This window comes from Phyllopteryx taeniolatus, chromosome 19 (genome assembly GCF_024500385.1).
Source record: "Phyllopteryx taeniolatus isolate TA_2022b chromosome 19, UOR_Ptae_1.2, whole genome shotgun sequence".
Classification (NCBI taxonomy): domain Eukaryota; kingdom Metazoa; phylum Chordata; class Actinopteri; order Syngnathiformes; family Syngnathidae; genus Phyllopteryx; species Phyllopteryx taeniolatus.
The window spans coordinates 17,837,540-17,853,682 of record NC_084520.1 but is presented as its reverse complement, the minus strand read 5'-3'; the positions used below and the strand labels follow the sequence as shown (position 1 = coordinate 17,853,682).

Here is a 16,143-nt window from a genome sequence, read left to right as displayed (position 1 = left end):
TGAAAATGATTACTCTCGAAAAGCGGGCCGCTAAGGAAAGCATAATTCAAGTGTGTTTCTCACAGCGCTTTATTCATTTACATTACACGTGAATACACAGTGGAAGCCCTGAAAACAAATTTTGCCTGAGGAAACATGGTCGATTTCCTATTTGAACATTCTTAACTGTCATCCAAGTATAAATGGAAGTAAACAACCATAGAATAAATGTAAATAAGTCAAAGAGAGTATTGATGGACTTCATAAGGCCTTAATTGAATTGCATTGCTCAAATTGGACTGAGCAGCCAGACGTCCTGGTCGCAGGGACGTCACAGGATGGACTCGGCTGAATTGCCATTGAGATTTGGGTTTGACTTTTGAGTGGTTCAACTCCACATTGTGCCACTTTGGAGGTTCCCCTGGACAGAGACAGAAACCTTGAGAGGCATTTTTGTATTGCCCACGCATTGAGGGGGTCCTCAAGTTACAAAAAAAAAAGAGAAGACGAAATCCTCCCTATACACTCTTATATAAATAGATCAACTCACAAAAGCAATTCTCTCTTCCATGTCCAAGACTCTCGAAGGAAATCAGAAACTTCATGTCCTCACCGTTACGTGACGAGCGGTACGTGAAAGTCGGCGTTGTCGAACAGCAGGGGCCTCCCGGCCAGGGCCGGGTCCCGGTCCGCCTTGTGCAGCAGTTTAAACAGGCCTGTGCCGATGTTCATCGGAATGCCCATGATGATGCACTCGGACACGCCTGCGAACGGGAGCGCGCGTCAACGGCAAATGCGTCCCATCGGGTTGCGGTCATTTCAAAGGAAACGGAACCGTCTTTTGATTCGCCGTGGCCGCTTGTGCGGTACGCGCAAAACCAATTTTCCAAAAACGTGAGCCTCAATTTGAGTTGAGTTGAATTAACGGTTAACTCCACGTAAGTTATATTATTCAGTACACTGCAAAATAAAGAAATGATTTTGAGAGAGGAAAAAGTGCTTCTCTCTCTCTCTCTCTTTGCACAAAATTCAAACCATCGCTAGCTATCACGCTTCGACGGATTAACCAATTGCGAGTTAAGAATTCCGACTCTGAATCAGCATCGACATTAGCGGTGCAAATAAACGAAGAAATGAAGAAAGGAAGCCTGAGCTTACCGCAGACCGAGTCCTTCTGGCCGAAGTAGGCGGCGTCGAAGAGGTGGTCGGCCGTTTTCTCGAAGGACGCCAGCATGAGGACGCTCTCCTTCATTTTGGCCAAGCCGAACCTGGTGATTCCGAGTATCTCTCCCTGGGTTTTGTTTTTTTTCCCCCAGGAGGGAAGGACAGTCAAGGAATATACTTCTGCGACATGGCCTAAAACATTCCAATTCTTGACCAAACTACGAGCTGCCACACGCTTTGAACTCCACTAACATCTTTTGTTTTGATGGAAATAGCTTCCGAGGAGGCAAACGCTAATGAGAGACGGCACCTTGTAGGACATGAGGTCGGCGAGGAGCATGACGTGGCGCCGGTCGATGCTCATCCCGTGGTTGGTCATGGTGTACTGGATCTCGTTGACGATCGTCGACCTGGCCGCCTCGATGCCCAGCGTCTTCTCCACCTGCGGCGAAATCAAAAGCTCCGTGACGACGTCGGGGCCAACGGCCGTATTCGCCGGTGGCGTCTCGCTTCCCTTGGCACCTCGTAAGTGTTGTTGGAAGTGGTCCTGCTTCCGTTCACGCCGTGGGTCGCCATGACAGCACGCAGGTTGTCGCCCTCCACCAGCAACTTGTACTTGTTCTTGCCGCTCTGCTCGTCGATGTGGATGACGGCGCGGGTGACCTCGGGTATACCTTGGACCACCACCTGCGAGGCGAGGAGACAAGATTGTGCTTCAAGTCGAACGCAACGACATATTCAGAAACAAATCTTTTGAACACCGTTTCTCGTAGTCAATCCCATGAATTGGTACAAATAGCACAGATGAATGGATTATTCAAATCAAAAATACTAGCTGTCCAGTGTTTTTATAGTCTTTTTTTTCATAGCTATATGTTAATATGCATAATATTGACTGTTCATATCTATAACATTTATTGCACATCTAAAGATCATAAATATACAAACAAGTAGCTAGCGAATTTTTTGTTTTTACTGCTCGTCATTAGTCTCGGTTGAGGTGGAGTTGACCTTTAGTGGCGCTGACGCATTTTTCCACCTTCCGCCTTCCGCGTTTTCCCGTTCCTTTCCGACTTGGCCGCTTTCTCACCTTCGGCAGCTCCGCCTTCAGCGACTGCATGACGTAGTACATGGAGCTTTTGCTGCTTTCCCGCGGCGACACGCACACCACCGCCTCGCCGTGCACGGCGACGTCTCCCGGCTTCACGCGCAGCTTCGACATGCAGATGGAGTAACGCACAGTCTCGGCGTTCACCTAGGAAAGCGAACGACAAAGTGGTGGCCGTGCCCGCTTCAAAAGACAATAACATATGTGAATCCTACTTCAGGCTCTACCGTGGTGCAAAAACACGGACGGGTTTGTTTACTATGAGAACGCTGGGAAGTACGTCACGACGCCGCGGCGGCACGTGATCCGTCTTACCTCCAGTCGCAGAAGCCTTATTCGCTCCAGGGACAATTTGACCAAGATGAAACAGTCATCGGGTAGAAAAACCTCCTCGATGTATTCGGAAATCTGCAAAGCAAGAGCAAGTGCAATTCATTTGTACTCGCTCGGGAGCGTCGTCCTCGGATTCCTTCGCTGGACTTCGGGATACCTCGCCCAGGAGCGTTTTCTCAATCCTGCCCTTCACCAGCCGGGCAAAGTCGGCGTCGTCCTCCACGTCCAAATGCGCGGTGATGATCGGCGTGCTGAGCGGTGAGCATCGAAATCCAAATACCATGATACGAAGCGTCGTCTTAAAATCTACGTGGCAACCTTTCACCTCGCTCGAACAACGCGGTTGAACATCTGACCTGATGTTCTTGGAGGCGTTGATGATCTCCTTGATGCGAGGCACGCCGAGAGTGATGTTCATGGAAGCCACGCCGGCGAAGTGGAAGGTCTTGAGGGTCATCTGCGTGCCGGGCTCTCCGATGCTCTGGGCGCACAGGGCCCCCACCGCCGAGCCCGGCTCCATCTGCGCTCTGCGGGACGACGGGCAAAGTTGGAAGATCGCCTCGAATCAGTAGAACGGTGAGAACATCCAGCACGACAACCTCATGTATTTGTCCCTGCATGTTTCCAGAAACCTCTTGAGCTGCGTGGGGGTTATGCGGTCCAGCTGGTAGAGGACCTTTGGCTGCCGAGAAGTTGAGAAACGGTGAAAAACAAATAAATAACTGGAGCGCGATGAAGCCAACGAACACCAACTATCTGCTGAGCGAAAAGTCATCCGAGACCGTCCTCCACTCAGCAGAGAAGCCGTTTCTGCCTCAAAAGGCCTTGAGACCAATATCTAATACTTTGACTTGACTTTTTTTGCCGCACGAGGCGAAAGACCTCGCTGTGTGCGTGCCATGCGAGCTACGTGCTGAGGGCACAAATTCTCGAGATTTCATGTGGGCGGCCCAAAGCGACGCTGTCTGCGGATCTCTGCGTGCGTACGCGCCGTCTACCTCGCTGGTGCCGTTGTCGTTGATGCCATACTTGTCTCTGGTCTTCTTGATCCTCTCCGAGATGCCCTTGACGAATTTTTGGATTTCCTGCAGACGAAGAGGAACGAGTCGTGAGAGAAGTTCTTCGCGAAGTGACTCAAAAAGCGTTTGCGCGTCGCATGCGGTCGTTAAGACGCGACGCGAGCAAACAGCGTTGGGAATTTAGGAGATTTTTTTGTGTCGAAAAAAGAAGAGCAATGACACTCCATTCACGTCCCAGAAAAAGCGCAGCCACTATCGCTCCTTGTACTTCTCAGTTAGCGCCGACACAAAACAGGAATTATGTTATGTCACGAAATATTTACTCAACTGCAGAGAGTACAAGGCGGTGGTCTTCTTCAGCACAAAGCATAATAAAAGAGTTCACAGTATATCATTTGTGCACCAGAATGACTCCAGTCCCAGGGCAATTTTACTCAACTGCAAAGAGTACGATCAATAATGCAACTCTACGTAAGTTGACGCAGCTTCACACACGAGAGGCAAACTTTTGCTAATTCGTTCAAAATAAGAAAGTAACAAATCACGTGTACATAAGTTTACACAGCTTTTGCCACAAAGGTAGTTTGTTATTAATTTAAAAAAAAAACACAAAAAAAAACAACAACTATGTTATCACTATGGGTGTGTTGCATGTAGAATTTTGAATTTGGTCTTTTTTTCCCCATTCAATTTCAGAATAAGGCTATGACAACGAATGTCAAAGTATTCACAAGGCTTCATTTTTAGAGACTTGGAATTTTGAGGAAAACAAATATTTTATCCATTTTGGAGTCGCTAAGGCTAACGTAACAAAGCGTGAAAAAGGCGAAGCGCTGCGAAAAGTTGCCAGATGCGGTGAAAAGACAACACATGCGTATTTTCGCTGCACGTTATGACCATTCGTCATGAATAGCATCACATGAGCTTTACAAATAAATCCGAGGTCTTGAGGCATTTCATTAGCACAGAGGTGGCTTTGGGGCGCGTACCTCCAGGAAGCTGTCTCGGCAGCACACAAAGTCACCTTGCTTCATGATGGCTTCTGACGTGAGAACCAGCTCGCCCTGGCTGAGCGTGGGCTCGTCTGGACACGCGTGGACCGCCTGCGGGGACAGAAAGCGGCTTCGCGGGTAGTGCAAGATGTTCACTTTTGCTGTGGAAATGAGCGTCTATGAACTACTTCTATTCCGTGGTTCTCTACTTTTTTTTTTATCTTTAGTACGTGTACGGTACTGTACCACAGTATGGACTGTAAGAACTCTTGCCGCATCTATCCACCACGCGGTACACCGGCGAATTGCCTTTCATCCTAACGCTGAGGCGCATTGAACTGTAACTCTCCAAGCATTGTTCTTCGATCGAACGAGACGGAAACAATGGAGCTCGTCATGTACTCACTTCAAACCTATCCAAAGTTCATTACCACACTCGTGAATTTGGTTTTTTTAGCAATTCAGTAATGACTGCACTGCGTTTGATGGAACACAAAGCTCTTAATTTGCTGTACAAGTTCAGCTCAGACAGCAGGCAAATCAAGCACACTCACCCGAATGTTGTCCAGGACCCTCTTGAACTCCAGCGGTTCGTCCTTGCCCTCCATGTCGGCGGGGTCCAGGCCGTCTCCGCCGTAGATGAACTGGATGATGTCGCCGGTGGAGCTTCGCACCGTGAGGTCGTACTGGGAGCACAGATCCTCCAGGGACTTCACCAAACGCCGCTGCTCCCCCCCCCCCCCCCCAAAAAAAAAGTCCCTTTTGTTACTTGAGATACAGATAACAAGTTCACCAAATGAATAAATGCTCCTGTCTCAAGCTGTCCCTCAGGGTTCAGTGCTTGAACTCCTCCTGTTCCTCCTCTTCACGCCGCCCCTTGAAAATATTATTGGCCGTTGTGTTTTATGCATTTCAATGTTGTCTGCGAATATTCTCATTTATCCAGGTCATTCTATTCTCAAAGCATTAAATCGATCGTGACTGGACTGTTCAGGTTGTCTTTGAAGAAGTTTCATCGCTCATCCTCTACTTAGAAGATGAATGCTTGAGTCCTACGCCGACCCCCGAGACTTGAGCTGTCCTGCCTTGTCTTTCTTTGAGCATGACCCGATGAGAGGCGAAACATCTTCTAAGACCACCTGAACAGTCCGGGTGCATTCGATCTACTGCCCTGGGAATTTGAATGCGTTGCTGGTCCTGTAAAGCAGAGGTGTCAAACGTACAGCCGACGTGAGCCGAGGACCCCCTGTACATAGCTCCATGTGTTTTCTGATGTTTCGATACGTGTTGCCCGTCCGTTACACCCCGCAGTCTGCTGTTTGGAAACAGCTCGGCAGCGCTAAGGCCCCAATTAGCTCGGAGGACATCGCAAACACCGGACACGTCCTTGAAGATAACAGATCCGGGAAGGGGATAGTCTCTCCGTCCTTACCTGCATGTAGCCCGTCTCTGCGGTTTTCACGGCGGTGTCTACCAGGCCCTCGCGGCCAGCCATTGTGTGGAAGAAGAACTCCGTGGGCGTCAGGCCAGAGTAGAAGCTGTCGGCCACGAAGCCTTTCGCAGCGGGCAACTGCGGAGATGAAAAAGCTTTGCTCATAAGATAAGGAAAGACAAGACAATAATAATTGGGGTCTATATTTTGGCTCTTACTTTGGAGTGCTTTTCAAAGTGAGGCAGGGAGCGATTTTCAAAACCATCAGGTACTCGAGATCCACTTATGGCCTGCTGGCCCACGCATGCAATCATCTGAGAGATGTTAATAAAAGATCCTGTGTGCACAACAAAAAAAGCAGGAAACAAATCTCACAAGTGTGCGTGTGTACACAAGTCAAGGAAGACATGATGAGAGGCAACAAACAGTAGCACTTTGACTTACAAGTTGAATTCATTTAATGACCATGCTCTTACCTCAAATGTTTCCTACGCCAAAACCCAGTTTCCTCATTGAACTGAATCAAAAGACCATGAATCCACTCCAGCCCCCAAAACACCAATATTTTGGGTAAATGTATCTTTCTTAAGAAAGATAGCGCTGCACAGCAGTGCACAAACACTTGGAGTAATAACAACATAGAAAAACAGCTTTTCCTTATTTGCTCCATTTTTTCACCGAAACTAATTTTCTCTCTTTGTTTCCTGACTTTCAGCAGCATCTCCAGTTATTCATGGACAGAGGGCCACGGCTTTATTTATTATTCGAATAACTGGCTTGTGTTAAGCCTTTATCGACTCCTTCTCCTTCAGTATAGTGCACATCGTAGAAGTATTACGCTCGTACTGCTTCGACAAGTAAAAAAACACCTGTAAGTCAAGGTATCACTTTTATAGATGTGCCGCACAGCAGAGGAATAAAAGGGCACACGGGACTCGCCTTTCGAGCCGCAGAGAGCCATGATCAGAGGACTGTTGCTCTTGTCCAGTTCCCTGAGGCAGGCGCTGCCAGCTCGGTCTCTGATGACCGACAGCTCACGCAGGATGAGGGCCTGACCCAAAAAAAATAATAATGATGATTTAAAAATCACAACGCGCATCCAGTCTGCAAACAGAGACTCAATTTGTACAGTATGCGCAACGCGGCCCCTGGAAAATGTCCTCCTTGGCACATACAGCTTAAGTGAAGCCAACACAAAGGCCTGTAAATGTCACAGCTGATCGCTGACAACCAAGCAGCAAGCTAGCGAGCAATAGAAACATGGGATCTATTCACCGCCGATCAGTCGGTGTATACGGTAGGAAAAGGTTAAGTGTTAATAAAGTGGAACTTCCAAAGAAGACATATGTGAAGTGAAATGAATTGTTCTGTAGCCTTCAAAAACAAAACAAAAAAACTTGATTAACTCTAAACTCTTGTTGGTTTGCACTTCTGCCTCCCAGATCGGAGGTTCTTGGTACAAATCTGGGCTCCACTCCGACATTCCAAAAACATTTGTTTGGTTAATTCTTTTAATGACAGGTGTCAAACTCAAGGCCCAGGGGCCAGATCCTCCATTAAATGATTTCAAATTCAATTTGTTGTTAACATAGTAACAATCAAATGCAGGGGCAATTGCATACACGTAATATGAGACACTTAAATCGGGAAATCATCAATCACTACGATGTGGTCCGTGCCAAAAATGAGTTTGACACGAAAGGTGAGCTACACCGTGGGCACAACTATTCACGGTGGAACCACCTTTCGCTCAAAGTCAGCAGGGATAGGCTCCAGCTCATTCGTGACTCTGATGTGGACACGTGTCACTGAAAATAGATGGATGGACTATCGTACAAGGAGGAAGAGAAGCTAGCCACCGTTAAGCCCGACGACTTCGCACGCGGCGTACCTCCAGGGTCTCCTCGGCCGAGCAGCCGGGCTGCTGCTGCAGCTTGCCCGTCCGCAGGGCTTCGATGTACTCGTCACATTTGCGGTAGCCGTCGTCCAGCAGGTCCTGCTTGGCCTTCAGCAGACCCTGGCCGGGCGTCACGTCCCCGATGCCGATGGAAAAGCCTCGGTTAGCTGGAAAGCGTAGGGGAAAACAATATAAATACCACGTGAAAGGCTCTCGAAGCCCCGGGAAGGAGGCGATGACGTACACAGATACACGGGGGCGAGTCGCGCGAGGCGGGACATGGCGTTGGCCGCCTCCAGCTGTCCCCAGTCTCTCAGCAGGATGTAGAAGATGTTGTTCTTGGAGCCTGAGCCCAAGGTGCTCTTGTCCATGCTTCCGCACATCAGCTCGCTGTTGTGGATTACCACGACTGGGAACAACAGCCAGGACCAAAAAGAGCAACATCCGAACACTTCGCAGTCAATATCCCACGAAAGATTAACATACAGCTTTACATAGCCTGGCAGAATGTGGGTGTGATCAGACCAACACATTTTCAATGGCATTCAAATTCAACTATGAGGCACTTTAGACCAACACAGTCATGAAAAATAATATAGCAATAAATAAAAGAATTCGATGGTCCCAGATTCAATGATATTTCCCCCAAAACTGCCAATCTTTCACTAATTCTGCCAGGGTACGCAGCCATATGAGCTCAACTCTATGTACAACTCACTGTTTTCTTTCTTTCTTATTCTTTATTGTTTTGGATATTACTATTGTTAGTACATTTTCAGCTTTTGTTCTACCTAGATAGAGTTTTATGCTCTATTAAGTGACACTCTTATTTTTCTTTCTGCACACTACAAATGTCCATGATACATTCATTTGATTCCAAGGGAACTGGATCAAGGATTTTACTCGTACGTAGTTATTCTGACACACAATCACATGATCGGAAACGGTTTCCGTATTTTTTCTGGCTTTTGTGCCCAGGCCAAAGCCATGTCTAATAAATCAATCTTGCATCGGCGCCATCTCGTGGCATCTCGGTGCTGAGCAACTATGTTGACGTGAGGGGAGGAGCTTCCTTTAATCAGGCCATAGCCATGTGTAACAGAAAAAAGCGCCATCTTGTGCGATGTATAGACAATAACAAATCGTTTTGCGCGCCCGTCAATTACTTGGCGATTTACGCTATTCGCGGCAGGGCTCGGACAAATAGTGGGGGTTCACTGTACTAATAAAGTGTATCAGCACGTTGGATGCTTACATGAGTCGTTGTGGCACAAGTCCTCGCCTTTGCCAGAGTACTGCTTGCCCTTGGTCCGCAGGTTGGCCTTGACGGGACAATCTTTGCTCGGCTTCAGGATGAGGCTGAATATTTGCTTGCCTGTCCACAGAGCCATGGGCTAGTGGACACAATGCATGAAGAATTCAACAGGGAACACGCGTGCCGGAAAAAACCATTTCCACAAAAGTCAGCAAAGGCTCAATTGGGACGTCGAAAAGATGATCCTGACGATTATGCAGCGGAATTTTCCTCCTCAATCTTCCCGGAAAACAGTAGGGGCCAACAAGCCAACAAATGTGACGCCTACTTAATATAAACGCTGAGCTTTGCCGAGCCAAGGACTCGGCGATCGTGATGTGAAACAGAACAACAGCCAAGTAGGAAGCTCGCTAAATGATAGCCAATCGAGGACAGGGATAGTTGTGTGTGTGTGTGTGTGTGTGTGTGTATTGTGCTGTTTTGGTCATTTCGAATATGCCATACACTATATGAGGCATAAGAACACACCGATTTTTTCCTCGTCATGTGTGGGGTCTCTCGTCTTTAAAAAAAAATAATAAGAACGTTTACGATGACAAATGGCGTGACCATAGCGTACCTTCATTATAGCCGGGCGGGGCAGCGCGATCCTGACTTTTTCGTCCTTGCCCACGAGGATGGACGCCACAATCTGACAGGCTTTGGATCGGTCAAAGAAGGTGTCCTTCAGCGTCAGGAGGTAGCCGGCTAGGAGGCACAAACATGCTCTTCAACTCTCTGTTTTACTTCCTTCTTGACTTGAGGCCAACCAGGCACAAGGAGATATGAAGTTTATTTTCAATGCACACCCACAATATGTCCCAGGCCAATTTTGAAAGACAATGCCTTCATAATAATTGTACATATAAAATGATGAAGGGTAACAGAAACAATACGTGAGCGTTAAAAGTAACACGCCATTACCCGTCAGGAAGTCCTGAATAGCAGCGATCAGCGGCTCGCCATTTCTTGGCGTGACGAGATTAGCTTTTGTCTGGGGAGATAACGGTGCAGCGTCGGAACCAATGACTCCAGGACAATGAGGGGGAAAGAATTACGATAGCGGGACCACCCGCACGTACCCCCATGAGCACCAGAGCCTCAGCTTTGGCCTCCTCGGTCTGAGGCAGGTGGAGGTTCATCTCGTCGCCGTCAAAGTCGGCATTGTACGGCGTGCACACGCACTCGTTGAAGCGGAAAGTCCGGTGAGGCTTCACTCGGGCCTGCGCAGTTGGAAAAACAGGGACAATTTAGCGCATTTCAAAAACGGGACATTGGAAATCTATAGCACTATTTCATTCTTCCATATGGTCGTATTTGCACTGACTTTCTGTAATACAGTATCTTGAATTTGAATCTTATGTTCACATCAGTTTCAAACAAGGACCGCTTCGCGTATGACCTCTTTTTTTTTTTTTTTTTTTTGAAATGCCGCCTACGCGGCCGGGTGCGAGGTGTTATGCTAAAGTTGTCCCTTGGGATGGTGAAGATCCATTGACGTCGAATCTCCTCATCATCCTCATCCGCCGGAAATATCACAACAAACGAAGAACGCCGCTGTACTTACGAGAAGGCTGACACAAGGGCACACGGCAACGCTCGGCAGTAGTGCCTCCTGTTCGTTCAAACTTTTTCGATTTTCCTTCAGGATTGTAGAGTTGACGAGCAGAGAGCGTTTTGAAAAAAAATCGCTGACAGCTGGAACTAGCGAGCCCGTCTGAGATTTTAGACGGACGTTCTGCAGGCGAGTTGGCATCGACTCATTTGGAAAAGGATGGGCGGCTGAAAGCCACTCACAATGTGAGCCATGATGCTGAGTTTGTGCAGCGAGGGCTGTCGATTGAACAGGACGATGTCTCCGTCGATCATGTGCCTCTCCACCACGTCGCCGAAGCGCAGCTCCTGCGCAATCTTCTCTCGGTTGCCGTATTTCAAGAACCTGTCAGGAAGCAAATGTTACGGTGGGGAATTGATATGTCGACGAAGCGCCGACTTCTTGCGTCACCTTTTCATTTGGTTGCGTCGATTTTCGATGAAGTTGGCGCCGGGGTGAACGTCCGGGCCGTTGCGGACCAGTTTCCTCATGAGCTCCAGGTTGGCTTTGTTCACCTTTCAGGACACGGTCACATATGTAACAAACGAGATGAGCGAGATGCACGGCCGAGGACGCGGCGCTTACTCTCTCCGGATAGGTCAGGATTTTGGCCACGTGCACGGGTACGGCCACTTCGTCGATCCTCAGGTTCGGGTCGGGGGAGATGACGGTTCTGCCCGAAAAGTCCACTCTCTTGCCCGACAGATTGCCTCGGAATCGACCTGCGTCATCACGCCGCTTTATTGAATAATCATTCACAGAACATTTCCAAGGATTCTTGGGAAGTAAAAGCTTTTCTTTTCATTTCTGTCCGTGGACAAAATGAAACACCTCAGTGAAATTAGAAAGAGCGAAGAGACGTTTTTTGTTGTATTGACATACTCTCCAATTGACTCCATTGTTCGCCTTTGAGTGCTTACACACACACACACACACTGCGACTGTCACGTAATGTCCGAGACAAATTCCTCAAAGTTTGTAGCAGCACACTGTGTCATCAAATCAAGAATATTATGTTTGCAGGGAGTCAACAGTGAAAATTCCGTAAATGAGGCTGCCCCTGGCACTGTACTGCATAGAAAGCAAACGCTCGGAAATGACTACGGCCAAGCAAAAACCTTGCTGACGACTCGCGATACCTTGCTTGCCCTTGAGTCTCTGCACGAAGCCTCTGGTCCACTTCTTGGGCGCCATGTTGAGCGGGATGCCGGACAGCTCGCTGTTGATGTACAGCGCGCACTGCAGCTGCAGGAAGTCCCAGTCCTCCATGATCATCTGCGTCTTGGCGCCGCTCATGCGATGCTGGAGGACGAGAGTTCAATTGCAGTGTGCCGTGTCGGTGACAAAACACTAAATTCACAACTTTTCGAGGCCATTCCAATCAAATTCAAGCCTTTACATCATGACAATATGACCACATCGCAAATATTTACTGAGAGTGGAAGTATGTGTATATAGAAAAATATTGCTTTGGCGCCATCTTGTGGCACCTCTAGGCAGTTACCAACCTTTTTGGCTTACTCGGTATATAACAGTGACGAAAACATGAGGCTCGGAACCTTTTTGATGACGTCGTTGAGGAAGATGATCTCCGTGAGCTTCATGGTGAGGTCGTCCTCGTTGGTGCCCGACTTGAGGTCGCTGACCACGGAGGGCCGGATGCAGAGCGGGGGCACCAGCAGGCGGGTGAGGATGAGGTCGGCCGGTTTGCCCGCCTCGGGGTTCATCAGCAGCAGCGGCACATGCTCTCGGGGGATGCGCTTGAAGATGTTCAGCACCACCAGAGGGTTGAGGTTCTCCTGCAGACGAGACGCCGGCACGTTCGGGACCAATGACCAACACTATGGACATTTTGTTATTTCCAATTACCAACATAATTCATATATAATTGGGCACCGGGGTACTTCTGATGGCACAAAAGTGAGTGACAACCGCTGAGCTGAACTGTGAGTGAGTTGGATAAATTGAGTCTAGAGTCTAATTCACCGACAACTATTTTGATAATCGATGAATCGTTTTGAGACATGAACTTAAAATTGTCCAAATCCTTGGAATTTCCTCATTCCTCAAATCTTTCATCTTTAATCAAAACAAGACATTTGCAGACATGTGCTTTTGCTCTGTAAAACAATGATCAACATGTTTGCTGATTTTCTGACAGATATTACACACCAAATCAAGAACTGAATCATAATCAATTGATGTTCGTGCCTTTTCTGCCCTGTCAATTTGAAATAATCGCCTGTTTTTGAATAATGGATGGAAATTTGAACCAAAAAAACATTCCGGCTGAAACACAAAAACCAGTTAGTTGCAGCCCTATTTTGATCAAAGTGTCAAACTGAATTAGAAATTTGTTGTTGGGTGTTAGATTATAAAACAAATAGAATAATCAAATCACTATTTTTTTTTAATTGAAAATAGAAAGACCAAACGATATACGGATTGGAGAAAGCGGCCAGTATGAGGGAAGCGGTTTTGACCTGCGCCCGCCCCAAAAGCGGCTCCATGAGTTTGTTGTGCTCGATGGCCGTGTCAAAGGACTGCAGGAACTCGGACACGAAAGGCTCCACCACCTTCTTGCTGCTCTTGTACTTCTCGTGGATGATCTTCAGCAGGCCGCACTTCTTCACCGTGCCTGAGGAACAAGACGGACGTAGATTAGCACGACCGCAGCAAAAGGTCCAACAGAGAAATTGTTTGAGAGATTATTCATCACCGTTGAACGCCGAACAATTGAGACAAACGCTTCTTTTGCGGCATTTGTCTGAGATCTTCTTCTTCAGCCCTCGCTTGTGGAGGTACGGCAGGTTGGGCCGTTTCAGCATGTCCATGAACTGGAGCTTCTCTTCTTTGGTCAGCATGATGCTCGAGCACGTCTTGCAAATCATCTGGAGGAAAATGTACTTTTCTTCTTTTTTTTTAAAGGACATCCAAATTTTCGTTGTGCATTTATAATTGCGTTTTATAGTCATTTCAATTTACACTTAATATTTTATCTTGCATACTTATAATAGGTACTATTGCTATTTAGTATTTTGTGTTCAAGCACATTTTTAGGTATAACATGATCTGAATGACTAACAAACGCCGTAAGGCCACTTTGTGCCATTTGAGATACTGTGGCGCCCCCTAAAGGACAGAAAGCCACTTGGACAACAATGAAGTTCGGTTAAAACATTTTGAGATGATGACAAATTAAGAGACCACTGCAAAATGATCACTTTTTCTTGTTTTGCTCGTTATAAGTACATGTTGGAGTCAAAATAACACTTTAGTTTGATTTGATATAATACTGACATTGGAACACCTAAATTCCGAAAACAAATCAATTTGACTAGAGCATTTATTTGCATTAAAAAAAAAAAAAAAAAAAAAAAAGATCTACTCATGATCTACTCATCATATTATTTCGGTATACACAATTTCCTATACATTTTGTTGTTATACATATTTTTAAGACCAAATCATGTTTGAAATCAGGAGACATGGAAATTAGGTACAACCAATACTATTAATTCATTTATGCTAAGACATTTGGAAATAAATAAATAGATAGATAGATAACTGTCAATGTTAAAAAAAAAAAGTAGACTGCCAAGTTAGTTTGTGGTGTTTGATTGATTGATTTTTTTTAATTTACATTTTTGAATCTTCAATGGGAAGTTTTGTTTTGAAAGTCAGTCAATCTTCGGTGTAATTACACTTCCTAAATCGGCAATTCCAATAAAACTGTGTTCTCAATTGCCTTACCCGGATGAAAATTCAAATGAAGAGTTTCATCCAAAGTGCACTTGCCTGCAAGATTCCAATAATGGCTTTGAAGTAGCCGACGTGAAAACACGGCAGTTCCAGATCCAGGTAGCCGTAGTGTCCCAAACAGTCGGCCAGATTCTTCCCGCACGTTAAGCACGGTCGGTCTTTCTCGCTGGTCCCCTGCGTGACCGAAAGTAGGAAAACATATCAACACGCGAAGGCTGCTGTGGTTCAAATTACCGGCAGGTGCTTAAATAAGGCATTCTATACCATGCGGTGGTCCAACACTCCGTAAGGCAGCGGCGAGTGTTTGGTGTCCTGGCTGTACAGGTTCTTGCTGACCACCTGAATGTGGGCCTGCTGACGCATTTGATCAGCTGATTTCATGCCGAAGCAAATGTGGCTTCTGTAACATGACAACACAACAACACTCGTTGACATTCAAGTTAACATCATGGAAGGGAGGAATGAACGGAGGGAGGGAGGACGATGAAGAATGAACCATCGATTGGAGGAACTAGGAAACAAGGAACGTCTGAAAGGAGGGAAGTGACTCACTGCCACTTTTAGGGTCTCCACAAAAACTTGAAACCTCAAACCTGATTTCAACCCCTAACCCAAGACAGAACACATATTTTAAAACCATCACACTGGCTTGAAACCCTTTACTTTAATAAACCTTTATTGTCACTGTGACAGAAACAGTACAAATCTGAAATCCTACTTTGAATCTACGAAATGAAACTCTGGTAAAATATAAGTTTGACCAGGGTACTGTGGTAAAATAAATTTGTAATCTTTTTCTGGATAAATAAAGGTTAAATAAAAATAAATAAAATGAAAGAATAAAGTATACGTACTTCTGACCCAGTCTGTATGCGCGCTGCCGCTACGACATTCTATGTAGTTAAACGGCATGACAGAAGAAAAAAAAAAAAAAAAAAAACACACACAACAAGATAAGCTGTCATTGGCGTTAGCTTTAGCCTGCGCGCTAACTAACGCTAGCTCGCTACTCACATTTTCTTGGCCACGTCCGTCTCTCTGAACTGCTCCTTCACCATCTTGGCAGCGGTTCACTTCCCACGCGAAAGAGAAAGTAACCAAGCTTGTTTAAATTTGTTTTCATTCGAGCTAGCAACATTAGATGAGCTATGAGTTTATTTCTCCATGTTGTTGACGAACTAGCGCAGCAAACACACGCTACGGACTGCACGTTGCTGGTGAGTTCAATGTCCAATGGAATTCTAAAAAGCAGCATGCTGTTTTAAAGTTTTCCACGCCGCTAGGATAAAATATATTTAGACAATTCCGTCTATATCCTCTTTTACATCTTATACTGTTAGTGGTTAATATTCAAAGACGCCCCAAAGACGGGACAAGGACCAAATCATTCAAGTGCATAGGGCATCTATGTCTATTGGAAATCACATTTTCCTGGGGACTATGAACGCTGCACAAATCTTTTTTAAAATAACTTTATTTGTCTACTTGCTGCACATTCTATTCAATTTGATGCACACTACAACACATATAGGTCCTTTTAAAAACATTTTGAAATTTACAGATACTGTC

At 46.3% G+C, this 16,143-nt stretch overlaps 1 protein-coding gene across 6 annotated transcripts; it reads right to left on the bottom strand.

Annotated features, from left to right (window-relative positions):
- Window positions 1-51: 51 nt before the first annotated feature.
- On the bottom strand, window positions 52-15,808 carry polr3a (polymerase (RNA) III (DNA directed) polypeptide A). Of its 6 annotated transcripts, none has more exons than XR_009785706.1 (31): window positions 15,589-15,808; window positions 14,839-14,974; window positions 14,611-14,748; window positions 13,532-13,703; window positions 13,296-13,450; window positions 12,372-12,611; window positions 11,952-12,114; window positions 11,398-11,534; window positions 11,224-11,327; window positions 11,016-11,157; window positions 10,301-10,441; window positions 10,143-10,212; window positions 9,799-9,926; window positions 9,180-9,318; window positions 8,169-8,333; window positions 7,919-8,091; window positions 6,967-7,078; window positions 6,246-6,364; window positions 6,028-6,165; window positions 5,150-5,320; window positions 4,593-4,706; window positions 3,583-3,669; window positions 3,184-3,266; window positions 2,742-3,111; window positions 2,567-2,659; window positions 2,234-2,398; window positions 1,666-1,830; window positions 1,454-1,585; window positions 1,138-1,270; window positions 530-743; window positions 52-400 (listed from the first exon to the last, which is right to left on the bottom strand). XR_009785706.1 is itself a non-coding variant. In XM_061756489.1 (31 exons), the coding sequence occupies exons 3-31, from the start codon at window positions 14,953-14,955 to the stop codon at window positions 595-597; spliced, it is 4,215 nt and encodes a 1,404-aa protein (XP_061612473.1). In that variant the 5' UTR covers window positions 14,956-14,974; window positions 15,429-15,467; window positions 15,589-15,808; the 3' UTR covers window positions 52-594. The 6 variants fall into 6 exon arrangements, 5 of the variants coding, with proteins under 5 accessions (XP_061612473.1, XP_061612472.1, XP_061612474.1 ...); XM_061756489.1 differs by adding an exon at window positions 15,429-15,467 and having other exon boundaries at window positions 52-743; XM_061756488.1 differs by having other exon boundaries at window positions 593-743.
- Between the last annotated feature and the right edge of the window lie 335 nt (window positions 15,809-16,143).